General features: G+C 54.8%; 4 protein-coding genes across 12 annotated transcripts in view; 2 read left to right on the top strand and 2 right to left on the bottom strand.

Moving 5' to 3' along the window:
- The window catches only part of GRIK5 (glutamate ionotropic receptor kainate type subunit 5), a 75,749-nt gene extending 72,486 nt beyond the window's left edge, over window positions 1–3,263 (bottom strand). For 2 of the 5 annotated variants that reach the window (XM_058426539.1, XM_058426541.1), the window contains exon 1: window positions 960–1,458. The gene's annotated coding sequence lies outside the window, so the exon portion shown is untranslated. Of the gene's footprint in view, window positions 1–959; window positions 1,459–3,100 lie in introns of those variants that run through there. The other 3 variants (XM_058426540.1, XM_058426543.1, XM_032172747.2) reach the window with 3 other exon arrangements.
- Window positions 1–17,566, top strand: part of LOC116480610 (carcinoembryonic antigen-related cell adhesion molecule 1-like) — a 1,172,951-nt gene that overhangs the window by 263,024 nt on the left and 892,361 nt on the right.
- On the bottom strand, window positions 1,427–7,424 carry LOC131380982 (uncharacterized). The gene is made up of 2 exons (XM_058426580.1): window positions 7,005–7,424; window positions 1,427–1,927 (listed from the first exon to the last, which is right to left on the bottom strand). The coding sequence occupies exons 1-2, from the start codon at window positions 7,053–7,055 to the stop codon at window positions 1,427–1,429; spliced, it is 552 nt and encodes a 183-aa protein (XP_058282563.1). The 5' UTR covers window positions 7,056–7,424.
- ZNF574 (zinc finger protein 574) lies at window positions 7,787–13,208 on the top strand. Of its 5 annotated transcripts, none has more exons than XM_032172752.2 (2): window positions 7,787–7,934; window positions 10,247–13,208. In XM_032172752.2, exon 2 carries the CDS (start codon window positions 10,267–10,269, stop codon window positions 12,955–12,957), a length of 2,691 nt encoding a protein of 896 aa, XP_032028643.1. In that variant the 5' UTR covers window positions 7,787–7,934; window positions 10,247–10,266; the 3' UTR covers window positions 12,958–13,208. The 5 variants fall into 5 exon arrangements, with proteins under 5 accessions (XP_032028643.1, XP_058282528.1, XP_058282530.1 ...); XM_058426545.1 differs by lacking the exon at window positions 7,787–7,934 and adding an exon at window positions 8,020–8,117; XM_058426547.1 differs by lacking the exon at window positions 7,787–7,934 and adding an exon at window positions 8,641–8,658.

Here is a 17,566-nt window from a genome sequence, read left to right as displayed (position 1 = left end):
CATAGTCACCCCAAGATACTCAGGAATGCCATGTGGGGGAGCAGGAGATCCTGGGGTCCGAAAGCCCCCAGACATGGAGAGGAATGGGAGCAGAAAGGCCATGGGAGGTAACACAGAAGTGGGGAGAGAGAATGGGAGTGGAAAGAGCCAGACCAGCCAGGAGAAGTCAGCATGGACCATGGAGCAGTGGGGCAGCAGCTGAGGAGGGAGGGACGGAGGAGCCGGGCACCCAGAGTGGATCTGAGGGAAGGAGGTGGAAAAGTGACAGAAGGAAGACAGCCTCCAAGCTCAGAGGCAGAGAGAGGGAGGAGGACAGGTGAGCGGAGGCACAGAATGGAAAGAGAAGTGGAAAGAGACCTGCCGAGGGAGACTTGGAAAGAGGGAAGCCAGGGTGGAGGAGTTCTGACAGAGAGAGGGATCTAAACAGAGACATGCAGAGAGCAACCTGGGCTAACAGCAAAGAGAGAAGTTGGGCAGAGTCAGAGAGGGGCCCAAGAGACACAGGAAATGGGGGCTCAAAAGCAGAAAGACATCTCCAGGAGATAGAGACTGGATGGGATGGGGACAGGGCCAGGGCCCACCGCAGGCAGAGGATGAGGCTCAGAGGAACAGAAAGAGCCAGTCTGGGACCAGGACGGAGGCTTAGAGACAGCAGGGGCATGGATATGCCAGGGGCCCGGGGTAAGTGAGAGCCCGAGTAAGAGCAGTCAGCCCCGTAGCACCCCAGAAAGCTGGAGGGCCGGGGGCGGCAGTGAGCTCTGTACCCAGAAGAAGGGGTGAGAAGAGGTCGAGGTGAATGGACGATGAGGAGATGGAGGGCGCAGAGCAGGCCCCTAGTGGGGGAAGGTACTTGCCAGTCTGGAGAACTGGGAGAATGTGGTGCCCCCCTGCCAGGCGGCACCAAGCCTAGCCTTCCAGGACCCAGAACCCAGCCCAATCCCCGCCCTGCAGACACTCACGGATCCTGGTGGGACGGAGGGCTGGGCTCCCTCGAGGCCCGAGGACCGACAGCGGGAGGTGCTCTGGCGCTGGGTGGCAGTGGGGCTGGGGCTGGGCGGGGGGAGAGGGCAGTCCACAGGGCCCCCTCCCCCGCCGCCGGCGGTGGCCCCCAACTAATCCAAAACCGTGGCTCCACAGGAGCAGGGAGGAAGGACAGGTGGAAGAGGAGAGGGCGGGCCGGGGAGGGGAGGAAGGGGAAAGGAGAAAATGGAGGAGAGAAGGGGAGAGAGGAGAGGGGGAAGGAGCAAATGGAGGGGAAGGAGGGAAGAAAGGAGGAAAGGAAGGTGAAAACAGAAGGGGGGGCCACAGGCAAAGCCGGGGGAGGGGGAAGCTGGCCCGGGAAAGGGCCCCCGCCCCCTCCCCTAGCCGGGCCGGCCTGGGGGGGCCACAGGGGGCGAGGACTGGGTGGAGAAAAGGAAGCCGGCCATCAGGAGAAGTGGGGGAGGGGAGGGCCTGCTGGGGGAGGGGGCTGCCCCCTTTCCCCCTCCCCCCTGGAGCCTGGACCCTGCCCTGGTTGAGGCAAGGGCCCTGGAGTCCTCAAGCCCTCAGCCCCCACGGGAAAAGCATGCTGGGGGCAGGGAGAGCCTGGGAGTGGAGGGCTGGGGAGGATGGAGAGCTGGGAGACCCGGGGAGGCCGAGAAGGAGCAAATGAGGTGGAGAGATAGGGAGGAGGGAGAGGAGAATGGAGAGGAGCAGGTGGAAGAGAAAGGCGGAGGAGGGTGGGGTGTCCCAGGGGCTCCCGGTGCTGGGCCTCAGTGGAAGGGCCTGGCCACAGACTCCTGGTGCCCTGTGAGAAGAAGACGCCGCCGGCTCCAGTCCCCGGCTGGGCCTGCCTCCCCGCCGCTGGCTGCCGCCACTGCTGCCGCCACCGCTCAGTCTCCCCTCCGAGGCCGCCGCCTGCCTGCCCGCCTGCCGCCTGAGCTGGGTCCTGGAGCGCGGGGAGGGGGGGGGGGAGGGGGGGATGGGGGGGGGTGGTTGGGGGAGAGAGAAGAGGGAGGGAGGGAGGCAGGGAGGAGGGCGGGCAGGAGGAAGGGAGGGAGGCAGGCAGAGAGCGAGTAGGGAGGGGAGTCGGGGGAGGGGGAGCCTGTATTGGTTGGGACTGGGGGCCCCCCTGCAAGGAGAATGCTGATGAGAAGAAGGAGCTGCACTGGATGGAGGGCCCACCCCCGAGCCACCCCCTCTACCACACCATGCCACCGCCCTGCCCAGGCAGCCCTGGGCACAGGAGCCCACAGAGATGAGAGGCAAGGAGACCCGGGGAGAGGGCTACACAGACGAAGAGAAATGAAGAGAAGAGAGACAGCAGTCAAGACTGTCCAGAGAAGTGGGCTGAGGCCCACAAACCCCACAAGGACAAGGACAGGAAAAGCCCAGGGATAAGAAAGAAAGGCCTATGGAGACAAGGGAGCAGCCTACAGAGACAAGCAAAAGGACCTCAGAGACAAGGGGCAGTAATGTGGACATAGAGACCTCCTGCGAAGGAAAACAGGGGAGAAGCCAGAGACATAAGAGACAGGCCCCTGGAAACAGACAGCGCTCCTCAGATATGGGGAGTGGTCCATAGGGCAAGGAGAGAGCCAAGGAGAGCCAAAGAAGGTCACAGAAACAAGGGAGGCCTACAGACACCAGGGGACCAAAAAGACAAGGATGTGGCTGATAGACACAAGAGAGCCACTGAGGCAGGAGCTGCCAGCCTGGAGAAGCAGGGCAAGCCTCACCCAATATAAATAGCTCCTATAGAGGTGAAGGGATGGGTGGTGAGTATGGGAATTCCCTGTAGTGCACAGAGAAATCCTTGGGACCCAGAGAGATGAGTGGGTGGAGAAAAGGGGCCCTCATTCTCTAGTCGCAGGAGAAGAGAGGCAGTGGGAAAGGTGGATGGGACAAGGACAGGGAGCTGGAAGGCAGAGCCAGAAGTGGAAGACTCCTTCCCAGGGAACACTCTGCAGCCTCTCAGAAGGAGCTGAGCAGGGCAGGGGGATGGAAGAGAGAAGCGACACAGATCTTGGAGTGGGGGTGGGTGGTGCATGGCTGGGTGGGGGGTGAAATTTGGGGGGAAGAAACATGACAGTTGGCGCCGAAGGCTGAGCCCGTGACTCACCACCACCCCCGATGCTCGTGATGGGGAGGAGACACTGACACACTCACGTGCGGCCCACTGCACGTGACCACATGCCTCGAACACACAGCTGGCACATGGCAACTCCTGGACCACATGCCAGCCTAGCACAGGAAGCCCTCTGCAAGCTGGCATGTGGGGCATCCTGGACACACATCTGACACATATATCTGACACTGAAGGACCACCAACTTTGCACACACCTCCTTACCCCACTTGGTCAACATCTACACCCGCCCCTCAAACACCCACACTCAACTCCAGCCAGGCCTAAAAGCCCAGATTCACACCTGCCTCTGGGACTCTGCTTATGAAGGACCTCAACACAGAACACCATCCTTTCGACCAGGGCAGTGACTCATTCCTGTAATCCCAGCACTTTGGAAGGCTGAAGCAGGTGGACCACCTGAGGTTGGGAGATCAAGACCAGCCTGGCCAACATGGCAAACCCCGGCACTACTAAAAATACAAAAATTAGCCAGGCCCGGTGGCACACTCCTTTAGTCCCAGCTACTTGGGAGGCTGAGGCACGAGAATTGCTTAAACCTAGGAGGCAGAGGTTGCTGTGAGCTATGATCATGCCACTACACTCCAGCATGGGAGACAGAGCGAGACTCCATCTCCAAAAAAAAAAAAAAAAACCACCATCCCCTCTAAATTCAACCTGTCCCGGAAATCCTAGCCAGTCCTGTGCTATCACCTCCAGAAAGACTGGTCCAGGCCTCAGCTTATTCCTATATGATCTGGAGAAAAGAGACCCACACAACCCAAATCAAGTTGAGAAGTCCAAGCAAAAGGCCTGAGAAGTTACCCGGAACCTCAGATTTTTTTTTTTTTTTGAGATGGAGTCTCGCTCTGTTGCCCAGACTGGAGTGTAGTGGCATGATCTCGGCTCACTGCAAGCTCCACCTACCAGGTTCACGCCATTCTCCTGCCTCAGGCTCCCGAGTAGCTGGTACTACAGGCGCCCGCCACCACACCTCGCTAATTTTTTTTTGTATTTTTAGTAGAGACGAGGTTTCCCCATGTTAGCCAGGATGGTCTCTATCTCCTGACTTCATGATCTGCCTGCCTCAGCCTCCCAAAGTGCTGGGATTACAGGCGTGAGCCACCATGCCCGGCCAGTGTTTTTCTTTTCTTTTTTCTTTCTTTCTTTTCTTTTTTTTTTTTGAGATGGAGTTTCGCTCTTGTTGCCCAGGTTGGAGTGCAATGGCACAATCCTGGCTCACTGCAACCTCCACCTCCGGGGTTCAAGCGATTCTCTAGCCCCAGCCTCCCGAGTAGCTGGGATTACAGGCATGCACCACCATGCCCAACTAATTTTGTATTTTTAGTAAAGACAGAGTTTCTCCATGTTGGTCAGGTTGGTCTTGAACTCCTGACATCAGGTGATCAGCCTGCCTCGGTCTCCCAAAGTGTTGGGATTACAGGCGTGACCCACCACACCCAGCCTGATCCTCAGATTTTCAAGTGGGGAAAAGGAGGTTTCAGCAGGAGCAAGAATCTGCCCAAGGTCACACAGCCTGTCAAAAACTGAGCATGGCTTCCACTTCTCTGGCACCTACCCCAGGTGATTTTGCCCTAAGGGCAAACCCAGACTGCTTCAGAGCAGGCCGAGCCTAGCTTTAGCTCACTAATTTCCACCAACTCTTTCCTCCACTTCTTACATTCATCCCTTCAACATGCAACCACTTGAACTTCCTGCCTGCCAGGCAGGTGAGCCTGGGGGCCAAGAATGGAGACCTTAAGGTCAACTCCTGGGTTGGAATCCTGACTCTTTCTAACTATGGGAACTACGACTAGTTACTTCTCTGGGCCTCGATGTTTTGTAGTCAGCATGACAGTTTCTCTCTCATAGTGTTGTTGAGAGGATTAAACTGAGTAATGCATGTAAGCATTGAGCATAATACCTAGCACGTCATAATACACTCAAGAGATGTTAGTTATTATCATTAGGTTCCTGGAGATACTAATAAAAATAACAACTGGCCAGACACAGTGGCTCATACATGTAATCCCACCATTTTGGGAGGCCAAGGCAGGATGATGGCTTGAGCCCAGGAGTTCTGAGACCAGCCTGGGCAACATAGTGAGACCCTATCTCTACAAAAACAAAACAAAATAAAACAAAACAAAAAACCCGGGCTTGGTGGCTCATGCCTATAATCCCAGCACTTTGGGAGGTCGAGGTAGACGGATCAACTTGAGGCCAACAGTTCGAGACCAGCCTGGCCAATGTGGCAAAAACCCATCTCTACCAAAAACTATGAAAAATTAGCCGGGCATGGCAGTGTATGCCTGTAATCCCAGCTACTCAGGAGGCTGAAAATTGCTTGAGCCTGGGAGGCAGAGGTTGCAGTTAGCTGAGATCACACTACTGCACTCCAGCCTGGGTGACAGAGCTAGACTGTCTCAAAAAAAAAAAAAAAAAAAAAAAATTAGGGGCTGGGTGCAGTGGCTCAAGCCTGTAATCCCAACACTTAGAGAGGCCAAGGCCGGGGGGGTGGATCATCTGAGGTCAGGAGCTCGAGACCAGCCTGGCCAACATGGCAAAACCCCGTCTCTACACTACTCGGGAGGCTTAGAGAGGAGAATCACTTGAACCCAGGAGGCGGAGGTTGCAGTGAGCTGAGATCATGCCACTGTACTCCAGCCTCGACGGTGGGCGGCAGAGACTCCCTCTCAAAAAAAAATAAAAAATTAAATTAAATTAAATTTAAAAAAATAGGCCAGGTGCAGTGGCTCACACCTGTAATTCCAGAACTTTGGGAAGCCAAGGCGGGTGGATCACGAGGTCAGGAGATTGGATCACGAGGTCAGGAGATTGAGACCATCCTGGCCAACACGGTGAAACCCCATCTCTACTCAAAATACAAAAATTAACCAGGCGTGGTGGCGAGCGCCTGTAGTCACAGGTACTCAAGAGGCTGATGCAGGAGAATCGCTTGAACCTGGGAGGCGGAGGTTGCAGTGAGCCGAGATCGCGCCACTGCACTCCAGCCTGGGCGACAGAGCAAGACTCTGTCTCATAAATAAAATAAAATAAAATAAAATAACTCCTAGATGTCTTTTACTCTGTGCCTCACATGAGATGGGCTGTTATTAGCCCCATTTCACAGATTAGAAACTTGGGCTCAGGACAGTTGACTTGCCTTAGAACCAGGATTCCAATCCGGGAATCTGTTTTAACTACACATGTCTGGTGTCAGGGAATTTAATCCATGAGAAGGTTAGGACATCTAGTGACCAAATGGCCATAGAATTGGCCCCGGGTCTCACTGTGAGACGCATCCCATAGTGGCTTTTGGCATCAGGTAGGTAAATAAATAATACAATTCTAAGAGTCAGTTTCCTCATCCGAGAAATTGAAACTCCTCTGTGCTTGGGTTCAAGGAGTAGGTCTGGAAACGTTTCTTTTTTTTCTTTTAGATGGAGTCTTGCTCTGTCGCCCAGGCTGGAGTGCAGTGGCGTGATCTCGGCTCACTGCATCCTCGGCCTCCTGGGTGCAATCAAATCTCATGCCTCAGCCTCCCAAGTTGCTGGGGTTACAGGGACAAGCCACCACGCCCAGCTAATTTTTTGTATTTTTAGTAAAGATGGTAGTTTCACCAGGTTGGCCAGGTGGGTCTCGAATGCCTGACTTCAAGTGATGAACCCCCCTCAGCCTCCCAAAATGTTGGGATTACAGGCGTGAGCCACCATGCCCAGCCTGGAAACGTTTCTAATAGTACTGGGGCAACTCCCTCCCAAGGCCCTGAGGGGCGCAGGAACCAGGTGAGCAGGAATGGCCAGAGCCCCTTGGACACATGGGACCCCACTCTCGAGGTGTAAGGGTCAGAGTCACCCCGGAAGGAGGTGAAGTGGAGTCCGCCCGCTACCGGCTCACTTCCTTCAGGCTCTCACCCCGATTGTCCTTCAGGTCCTCTACCCACCACATTCTCTATTTCTTCCAATGAAATTGTCTGTCCCTGCTTCTTTTTCTCCATATCCTCGCTCTTTGCTTCCCCTCTGACATTTCTCCTCTCTCCACCTCCCAAAAGTCCCCTCGGTCTCCCTGTTTCTTCCTGTTGCCTTCATTCCCCTCCTTTTAATAAAGTGAGTCTGGAGCCTTGGTTTCCCTTTTCTCTCTCCATGTGACTGGTGCTGCATGCAGTTTGCCCTCTCCCCATCGCGCTAAGTGGTTTCACTTTCTCCCTCTGACCCTCGGGGAAACCACAAAGGTTCCTGTGCCTCCATTCCCCCGCTCCAGCCCTCAAGGTGCCGCGTGCCTCAATTTCCCAGACTCTTCTCCCTCTCCCTGTCCCCAACGCTGACTCCCTCACGGCGTCCCCAAGATGGCGCCTGCGGCCGCGCTCCGCCGCCTGACGTCATCGCGCTGCCTTCCGCTCAGAGTTCCCCTCTGGAGCCGTCGGAGGCGGAGTCGAGGAGGAGGAGGAGCATCCTCTAGGGAGGATTAAAGGGGCGGGCACTATCCACCCGAGGGCTGACCGGTGAGGGAACGTCGCTAAAGGATTGGTTGGGCGCTGCGGGGAATCTCGACGCTCCCCACTATTGGCCCAAGCCTCAGAGACATGAACGTCGATTGGCCGAACAGCAGGGCCCGAGCGGGCGATGATTGGTTGCGTCCGGCCGTCCGTGCGGCGGCCGAGGAGGAAGGTGGGAGGGGCGTTGCTGAGGGTAGCTGGGGGCGAGAGCGAGGCTACGGAGCAGGCGAGAGTCGACGGCGAGAGCTAGAGCGGGCGCAGCGTTAGGGTGGCCGTGCAAGGGGAGCCGTGGCCCGGGCCCGGGCCCGGGGCGTGCGAGACGGCGGAAGCAGGTGAGCGCGAGCAGGCGCGCGGAGGCCGGCCGGGCTGCGCTCCCTGCCGCCGCGGCCTCCACTCGCCAGGCCGCCTGCGCACTGAGGGCCTGAGGGGGTGCGCGCCGGGCAGTTAGGGCGGAGCGGCACCAACGGCCGACCGGGCGCGCTGGCAGCCAGGCGGGGGCCGGGCTGGAGCGGCGGGTGGGGAAGGGTCCTGGAGTCGCGTGCGGGGCTGAGTGAGGAGGGGCGGGGCTTTGGCGGGGCACCTGGGCGGGAAGGGGGAGGCCTCACAGCTGTCCCAGGAGGGCTCCGCGGCTCCCCAGGGTTTGGGGTAAAGGACTTGGTGGTGTGGCAAGTCCAGGACGAAGGGGCTGGGCCGGTTAGACGACACTTGGGTGCCCAGTGAGGGGCTTAGGGCGTGAGAAAGATAATTAAGTTAATGGAGGGGGAAAATATCTAGTTGTTCTGGAAAGAATTGGGGCGGTGAGAGGGGTTTTGGTGTGAAAAGATATTAGGAAATCGATATCCCCAAGGGAGCGGTTTAGAGCTAAGGAGGGGGGTCCAGTTGTAATGGATGAGGTTAAATTAATGTGAAGAGGCCTTAAACCAATGTGTCAGGAGGTTGGGTACCCTTGGAATGCGTGGAGAGGGGTCTTTGTACAAAGAAGGGTTAGGTGTATTTTAAAAGGGTGTCTGGGTGTCCCTGGAATGAGCTGGGGAAGGTAGTCTTTTTTAAGTACAGGTAATTAGGCCAAGGTGAAAATGGGATTTGGTTATTGGAAGGGGAGGCAGTAGGGTGGGAGAGATCTGTGTGCTAAAGTGAGGGGTGCCTGGGAATTCCTGGAATGAGACTGAGAAGTTGCTAAGACGTTGGGGGGTCTGAGTACCCCCAGAGTAGGAGGCTGGTGAGAGGGGCTTGAGTGTGAGGAAGAGGGGTCTGTGCTGGATTAGGGTGGTGATGGGGGTTCTGTATGAGAATAGGAGGTCCGGGTATCCCTAAAGGGGGTTTGGGCAGCAGGAGGGGTGTGTGTAAAAGAAGCTTAAGCCATTGTGAAAGATGGTCTGGATATCCCTGGAATGGGTTAGTGTGTGTGTGGATCTTTACACAAAGAAGAGGAGTTATGTTGCTACGAAGAGGAGGGTCTGAGCATCGCTAGAATAGGTTAGGGTGGATTGGGTCTTTTAGCAAATTAAAAAAGATTAGGTTAATAATGTGGAGGAGGATCTGGATATTCCTGAGATGGGTTTGAGGGGGGGTCTCTTTGCAAGAGAGGCATAGGTTGATATGAAATGAGGGTATGGGCGTCCCTGAATGAGTGGCTGTGTATGAACAGGAAGGGTTTAAATCAATGGGAAGAGGGGATCTGGGTATCTCAGAGGGGATTAGAATCGTGGATTTGGTCTTGGTACAAAGAAGAGGTGATGAATGTAAAGAGTGGATAGATACCCTGGAGACAGGAGTTAGGGTGGTGGAAGGGCCTAGGTCCGAAGCAAGGAGGTGTAGGCTTTTGTGAAAATGGGTCTGGGTATTTTGGATAGGGGGTTAGGGTTGTAGGAGAGGCCCTTGATATGTAGAGGAGGTTAAGTAATTAAACAGGGCTGGGTATCATGAAGTGGTTAAGGTGGGCAAAGTCTGGGTGTGGAGATGGGTTAGGCCAGTGTGAGAAAATTTGGGGGGAAGGGATATAGTTTGACATGAGGAATCTGGGCACCCGAGGAAGAGGTGGTGGGTAGCAGGGGTTGCGTGTAAAGGGGAGGGGTGGCACCGTGTACAGTGCTGAAAGTGGAGTGGTGAGGCATTGGGCAGTTTGAGTGGTCTGAGTGTAAAAAGTCTGAGAACCTGGGAGAAGGAGCAGAGGCCATGGGAGGGGTGTGGCTGGGAGAAGCAGGTGGGGAAGGCCTATATGGGGTTTCAGTTGGGTACCTTGGAGAGGAATGGGGTGAGGTGAGTTGCTAAGAAAAGGAGTCAATGGAAAGAGGTCTGAGTGGAAGTTCCCATGTGTTGGGCGGAACTGTGGGGCCTGCTGTGAGGTGTGGGAGATGAAGGGACTGGACAGGTTACAAGGATCTGGTGGGTGGAGTTTGATGCAAGTTGATACAGAGGTGAGACTGTGGGTAAATTCCTGGGGAAGGGACTACCTGGGAGATTTGTGTTTGGTGTTTGTTATGCTGAGGGGAGGAAGGATTATTGGGAGCGAGGCAGAATTTTAAAAATCGAAGAAAGAACTTAAGGGGGTGTAGATCTAAGGTATTAGGAGTGGAGAGTGATAAAGGGAAGAGCTGAGGAATCGGTGACCTAACTGGTTTGTCCCCACTGTCCCCTCTTCCAGCCCAGGGCCTTGCTGCCGCCATGACTGAGGAATCAGAGGAGACAGTCCTGTACATTGAGCACCGCTATGTCTGCTCTGAGTGCAACCAGCTCTATGGATCCCTGGAAGAGGTGCTCATGCACCAAAACTCCCACGTGCCCCAGCAGCACTTTGAGTTGGTGGGCGTGGCTGACCCTGGAGTCACTGTGGCCACAGACACAGGTTTAGGCACGGGCCTCTATCAGACCCTTGTGCAGGAGAGCCAGTACCAGTGTCTGGAGTGCGGTCAACTGCTGATGTCACCTAGCCAGCTCCTGGAGCACCAGGAGTTGCACCTGAAGATGATGGCACCCCAGGAGGCAGTGCCAGCTGAGCCACCACCTAAGGCACCACCCCTGAGCTCCAGCACCATCCACTACGAGTGTGTGGATTGCAAGGCTCTCTTTGCCAGCCAGGAGCTCTGGCTGAACCACCGGCAGACACACCTCCGAGCCACACCCACCAAGGCTCCTGCCCCTGTTGTCCTGGGGTCCCCAGTTGTTCTAGGGCCTCCCGTGGGCCAGGCCCGAGTGGCTGTGGAGCACTCATACCGAAAGGCAGAAGAGGGTGGGGAAGGGGCGACTGTCCCGTCTGCCGCTGCCACCACCACTGAGGTGGTGACTGAGGTGGAGCTGCTCCTCTACAAGTGCTCTGAGTGCTCCCAGCTCTTCCAGCTGCCGGCGGATTTCCTGGAGCACCAGGCCACTCACTTCCCTGCTCCTGTCCCCGAGTCTCAGGAGCCTGCCTTACAGCAGGAGGTGCAGGCCTCATCACCTGCAGAGGTGCCTGTGTCTCAGCCTGACCCCTTGCCAGCTTCTGACCACAGTTACGAGCTGCGCAATGGTGAAGCCATTGGGCGGGATCGCCGGGGGCGCAGGGCCCGGAGGAACAACAGTGGAGAAGCAGGCGGGGCAGCCACACAGGAGCTCTTCTGCTCAGCCTGTGACCAGCTCTTTCTCTCACCCCACCAGCTACAGCAGCACCTGCGGAGTCACCGGGAGGGTGTCTTTAAGTGCCCCCTGTGCAGTCGTGTCTTCCCCAGCCCTTCCAGTCTGGACCAGCACCTTGGAGACCACAGCAGCGAGTCACACTTCCTGTGTGTAGACTGTGGCTTGGCCTTTGGAACAGAGGCCCTCCTCCTGGCCCACCGGCGAGCCCACACCCCGAATCCTCTGCATTCATGTCCGTGTGGAAAGACCTTTGTCAACCTTACCAAGTTCCTTTATCACCGGCGTACTCATGGGGTAGGGGGTGTCCCTCTGCCCACAACACCAGTCCCACCAGAGGAACCTGTCATTGGTTTCCCTGAGCCAGCCCCAGCAGAGACTGGAGAGCCAGAGGCCCCTGAGCCCCCTGTGTCTGAGGAGACCTCAGCAGGGCCCGCTGTCCCAGGCACCTACCGCTGCCTCCTGTGCAGCCGTGAATTTGGAAAGGCCTTGCAGCTGACCCGGCACCAACGTTTTGTGCACCGGCTGGAGCGGCGCCATAAATGCAGCATTTGTGGCAAGATGTTCAAGAAGAAGTCTCACGTGCGTAACCACCTGCGCACGCACACAGGGGAGCGGCCCTTCCCCTGCCCTGACTGCTCCAAGCCCTTCAACTCACCTGCCAACCTGGCCCGCCACCGGCTCACACACACAGGAGAGCGGCCCTACCGGTGTGGGGACTGTGGCAAGGCTTTCACGCAAAGCTCCACGCTGAGGCAGCATCGCTTGGTGCATGCCCAGCACTTCCCCTACCGCTGCCAGGAATGTGGGGTGCGTTTTCACCGTCCTTACCGCCTGCTCATGCACCGCTACCATCACACAGGTGAATACCCCTACAAATGTCGCGAGTGCCCCCGCTCCTTCTTGCTGCGCCGGCTGCTGGAGGTGCATCAGCTCGTGGTCCATGCCGGGCGCCAGCCCCACCGCTGCCCATCCTGTGGGGCTGCCTTCCCCTCCTCACTGCGGCTCCGGGAGCACCGCTGTGCAGCCGCTGCTGCCCAGGCCCCACGGCGCTTTGAGTGTGGTACCTGTGGCAAGAAAGTGGGCTCAGCTGCTCGACTGCAGGCACACGAGGCAGCCCATGCAGCTGCTGGGCCTGGAGAGGTCCTGGCTAAGGAACCCCCTGCCCCTCGAGCCCCACGGGCCACTCGTGCACCAGTTGCTTCTCCAGCAGCCCTTGGAGGCACTGCTACAGCATCCCCTGCGGCCCCTGCCCGCCGCCGGGGTCTAGAGTGCAGCGAGTGCAAGAAGCTCTTCAGCACAGAGACGTCACTGCAGGTGCACCGGCGCATCCACACAGGTGAGCGGCCATACCCATGTCCAGACTGTGGCAAAGCATTCCGTCAGAGTACCCACCTGAAAGACCACCGGCGCCTGCACACAGGTGAGCGGCCCTTTGCCTGTGAAGTGTGTGGCAAGGCCTTTGCCATCTCCATGCGCCTGGCAGAACATCGCCGCATCCACACAGGCGAACGACCCTACTCCTGCCCTGACTGTGGCAAGAGCTACCGCTCCTTCTCCAACCTCTGGAAGCACCGCAAGACCCATCAGCAGCAGCATCAGGCAGCTGTGCGGCAGCAGCTGGCAGAGGCGGAGGCTGCCGTTGGCCTGGCCGTGATGGAGACTGCTGTGGAGGCGCTGCCCCTGGTGGAAGCCATTGAGATCTACCCTCTGGCCGAGGCTGAGGGGGTCCAGATCAGTGGCTGACTCTGCCCGACTTCCTCTTTGGCACCTCCATGCCCTGTTGCTGAAGGCCCTCCAGCATCCCCTTTAGCGTCTGTACATACTATGTCCCTTCCTCTTCCCATCCCCACCACATTGTAAGTTCTAAATTGGATTTATTCTCTCGTGAGGGGGGTGCTGTGGGGTCTTTGACACACATAAAGGTGCCCCACCTTCCACCTCAGCACTGGTGACCCCAAAAATGAAACCGTCAATAAAGACTGAGTTGCCAGCAGTGTATAGAGTGGAATTTGGGAGTCATGGGTCTTACCTCATGGCTGCGTCACCAACACCCAGAAGTGGGCCTGGCAGGTAGTAGGGGTAGTAGGAGCTCAGTAAACATTTGCTGGGCTGAAGAGAATGACCTGGTGTTCATGGGCATGGCTCTCGGAGCAGGGCCTTCACTTTACTGCTAGATGGAGGTAGCTTGGCTCTCTTGCCACTAGAGGCCCCATGGCTCTGTGGAAAAGCTCAAGAGTGTTTGTACTGGTGGCAGGAACTTTCAGAGAAATCAGATTCTTACACCCCTGTCCCTGACTCCTGGCCTGATGTGGACCTTGTCTCCCAAGCCATCTGATTTTCTCATTGATCCCCAAGAGCAAATGCAGGTAGGCATGATCTCTAGAGCTGTGGAATTAAAGGAGATTCTGAATATGTGTCTGGACGTAGGAAGCTTCATGAGAGGTGGTGACTTGAATTCCCCTGGAGTTGGACTTTGGCTCAGCCAACAGATTTTTATTGTGGGAGACGGGTTGTTGGGATGGCTAGCCAATGTTTGAACATCTAGTTAGTCTCAAGTACTATATAACTGAATAATATTCACACTGATTACCTGAGAACATTTTGCAGGGAAGGAATCTCCAGTCAAAAGCATTGAGATGACTTGCCCAAGGTCAGATTCAATCTAGGCAGGGCAGAGCTTGAATTTAAGCCTGATTGCATTTCATTTGGTTTAATCACCCATATGCTTTTCTCTCCACTCTGTTGCCTTCTGCATACTTTGGGGAGGGTGGTGGAGACAAGATGGGAGTATGTGACTGGTGGGATGCTAGGCTGCTGTGCTAGCCTTGCTTCTGAGACCCCCCTCTCCCCAAAGATTATTCCAGATCCTTCTGTTGAACTCTTTTTTTTTTTTTTTTGAAATGGAGTCTTTGCCGCGCAGGCTGGAGTGCAGTGGTGTGATCTCGGCTCACTGCAACCTCCACCTCCCAGGTTCAAGCGTTTCTCCTGCTTCAGCCTCCCGAGTAGCTGGGATTACAGGTGCGTGCCACCACACCCGGCTAGATTTTTGTATTTTCAATAGAGACGGGGTTTCACCATGTTGGCCAGGCTGGTCTCGAACTCCTGACCTCAGGTGATCCACCCACCTCAGCCTCCCAAAGTGCTGGAATTACAGGCATGAGCCACTGTGCCCGGCCTGAAAGAACTCTTTTTTTTTTTTTAAGACAGGGTCTCACTGTCGTCCAGGCTGGAGTGCAATGGCACGATCTTGGCTCACTGCAACCTCCACCTCCTGGGTTCAAGCAATTCTGCCTCACCCTCCCAGGTAGCTGGGATTAGAGGTGCGCACCACCATGCCAGGCTAGTTTTTTGTATTTTTAGTAGAGATGGGGTGTCACCATGTTGGTTGGGCTGGTCTTGAACTCCTGACCTCAGGTGATCCATCCGCCTCAGCCTCCCAAAGTGCTGGGATTACAGGCATGAGCCACCATGTCTGGCCTAAAACAAATTCTAATAATTGTTCTTGTAAAATAAATGACATAACATTTGAAAAGTTAATGTATTAGTTAGGGTTCTGTTTATACAAAAAAATACATAATCAGTAGGTTATGTGCATGTATGTGTGTATGTGTGTATCCTACCTGTTACATGTATATAAATTACACAATAGATACAGTAAATAATATACATATATGTATATATAAAGATTTTTTTATAGTTTGTTTTACTCTATAGACATATAAACATACATTTTAATGTTTATGTACATATATATAGTTCTAAATCCTAGGATTTGGAGTATTCTTTTTTTTTTTTAAATTAAGTTCTGGGGTACATGTGCAGAACATGCAGGTTTGTTACATAGGTATACACATGCCATGGTAGTTTGCTGTACCCATCAACCTGTCATCTGCATTATGTATTTCTCCTAATGCTATCCCTCCCTAGCCCTCCACCCTCTGACAGGCCCTGGTGTGTGATGCTCCCCTCCCTGTGTCCACATGTTCTCATTGTTCAGCTTCCACTTAAGAGTGAGAACATGTGGTGTTTGGTTTTCTCTTCTTGTGTTAGGTTTTATTTTTATCTTTTTATTAAAAAGGGGGTCTTGCTGTGTTGGCCAGGCTGGTCTCAAAGTCCTGGCCTCTAGGGATCATCCCATTTCGGCCTCCCAAAGTGCTGGGATTAGAGGCATGAGGCACCACACCTGGTCTGTTTTTTTCTGTTTTTCAGAGTCTCGCTCTGTCACCCAGGCTGGAATGCAGTTGCACGATCACGGCTCACTGCAGCCTCAACCTCCTAGGCTGAAGTGATCCTCCTGCCTCAGCCTCCCAAGTAGGTGGAAGGACAGGCGAGCATCACCACGTCTGGCTAATTTATTTTGTAGAGATGGGGTCTTGGGTTGTTTGGTTCTGACTGTGCCACCTTGAAGATGGGCCTGAACCAAATGATCTTCCTCCATGTACTATTCTTATGCCCCATCCCTACTGACTTGTTTTGAGAGTTGAGGAGCTTTGCTTTCTTTGTCTTGCCAAAACACTGCAATGCTGACACTTTTTGTCTTACTAAATATGAAACCTATCTTTCACTCTATTCCTTTTTCCTGTGCCTCGATTCCCCCAACCCTCACTATCGACTTTGCAGGATCCCAGCACCTGTGTGCCAAGCATACATTAGAGGATGGAACAGTGCTGAGGAAACGCAACAGCTTTTTTTTTCCCTGAGATGGAGTCTCGCTCTGTCACCCAGGCTGGAGTGCAGTGGCATGATCTCAGCTCACTGCAACCTCTACCTCCCAGCTTCAAGTGATTCTTGTGCCTCAGCTGCCCAAGTAGCTGGGATTACAGGTGTGCACTACCATGCCCAGCTAATTTTTGTTTTTTTATTTTTATTTATTTTTATTTTTATTTTTTTTGAGAAGGAGTCTCGCTCTTTCACCCGGGCTGGAGTGCAGTGGCGCGATCTCGGCTCACTGCAGGCTCTGCCCCCCGGGGTTCATGCCATTCTCCTGCCTCAGCCTCCGCGTAGCTGGGACTACAGGCGCCCGCCACCTCGCCCGGCTAATTTTTTGTATTTTTAGTAGAGACGGGGTTTCACGGTGTTAGCCAGGATGGTCTCCATCTCCTGACCTCGTGATCCGCCCACCTCCACCTCCCAAAGTGCTGGGATTACAGGCGTGAGCCACCGCGCCCGGCCAATTTTTGTATTTTTAGTAGAATGGGGCTTCACCGTGTTGGCCAGGCTAGTCTTGAACTCCTGGCCTCAAGTGATTCGCCGGCCTGGGCCTCCCAAAGTGCTGGGATTATAGGCATGAGCCACCACGCCCAGCCTTCCAGTGCATTTTCATTAATACCACTTAAGCTTTTCAGTGGTGAGGTCTTAGGGATCAGTCCATGGCCTGACGGCCTGCAGAAGCTGTTGCTACTGCCGAATAACAGATGGCACAATAATTTGAGTAAGAGTTAATGTTGCTCTAAAAAGGAAGGGGGTTGGTGTGTACATTGTACCACCAGAAAACTTCAAAATCAACTCTGGTTGGTTGGTTTGAGACAGGGTCTCGCTCTATCACCACCCAGGCTGGAGTGTAGTGGTGCGATCATAGCTCACTGCAGCCTTGGCCTCCTGGGCTCAAGAGATCCACCTCAGCCTTCCGAGTAGCTGGGACCACAGATGCACACCATCATGCCCAGTTAATTGTGTTCTTTTTTTGTGTGTTTTTTTTTGAGACAGAGTCTCGCTCTGTCACCCAGGCTGGAGTGCAGTGGCACAATCTTGGCTCACTGCAACCTCCACCTCCCAGGTTCAAGTGATTCTTGTGCCTCAGCCTCCCAAGCAGCTGGGACTACAGGTGCACACCACCATGCCTGGCTAATTTTTGTATTTTTAGTACAGACAGGGTTTCACCATATTGGCCAGGCTGATCTCGAAGTCCTGACCTAATGATCCACCCGCCTCGGCCTCCCAAAGTGCTGGGATTCCAGGCGTGAGCCACCACACCCGGCCCAATTTTGTTCAATTTTTGTAGGGATGGGGTCTCACTGTGTTGCCCAGGCTGGTGTCAAACTCCTGGGCTCAAGGTTTCTTCCTGCCTTGGCCTCCTAAATTCTAGGGTTACAGGCAGGAGCCACCACACGTAGCCTGGTTTTTTTGGTTGTTTTTCTTTGTTTTTGAGACGGAGTCTCGCTCTGTCGCGCAGGCTGGAGTGCAGTGGCACAATCTCAGCTCACTGCAAGCTCTGACTCCGGGTTCACGCCATTCTCCTGCCTCAGCTTCCTGAGTAGCTGGGACCACAGGCGCCTGCCACCATGGCCGGCTAATTTTTTGTATTTTTAGTAGAGACAGGGTTTCACCGTGTTAGCCAGGATGGTCTCAATCT

This window comes from Hylobates moloch, unplaced genomic scaffold (assembly GCF_009828535.3).
Source record: "Hylobates moloch isolate HMO894 unplaced genomic scaffold, HMol_V3 SCAFFOLD_13, whole genome shotgun sequence".
Lineage (NCBI taxonomy): Eukaryota > Metazoa > Chordata > Mammalia > Primates > Hylobatidae > Hylobates > Hylobates moloch.
The sequence above is the reverse complement of the archived record's forward strand: the minus strand, read 5'-3'. Positions and strand labels throughout refer to the sequence as shown.

Bases quoted from the DNA above. Each gene is read 5' to 3' on its own strand.
- LOC131380982 (XM_058426580.1), bottom strand. From the start codon at position 7,055: ATGTGGTGGGTAGAGGACCTGAAGGACAATCGGGGTGAGAGCCTGAAG. The intron at 1,928-7,004 runs GTGAGCCGGTAG...CCCGCGCTCCAG, and splicing joins GGGGTGAGAGCCTGAAGGAA to GACCCAGCTCAGGCGGCAGG.
- ZNF574 (XM_032172752.2), top strand. From the start codon at position 10,267: ATGACTGAGGAATCAGAGGAGACAGTCCTGTACATTGAGCACCGCTAT.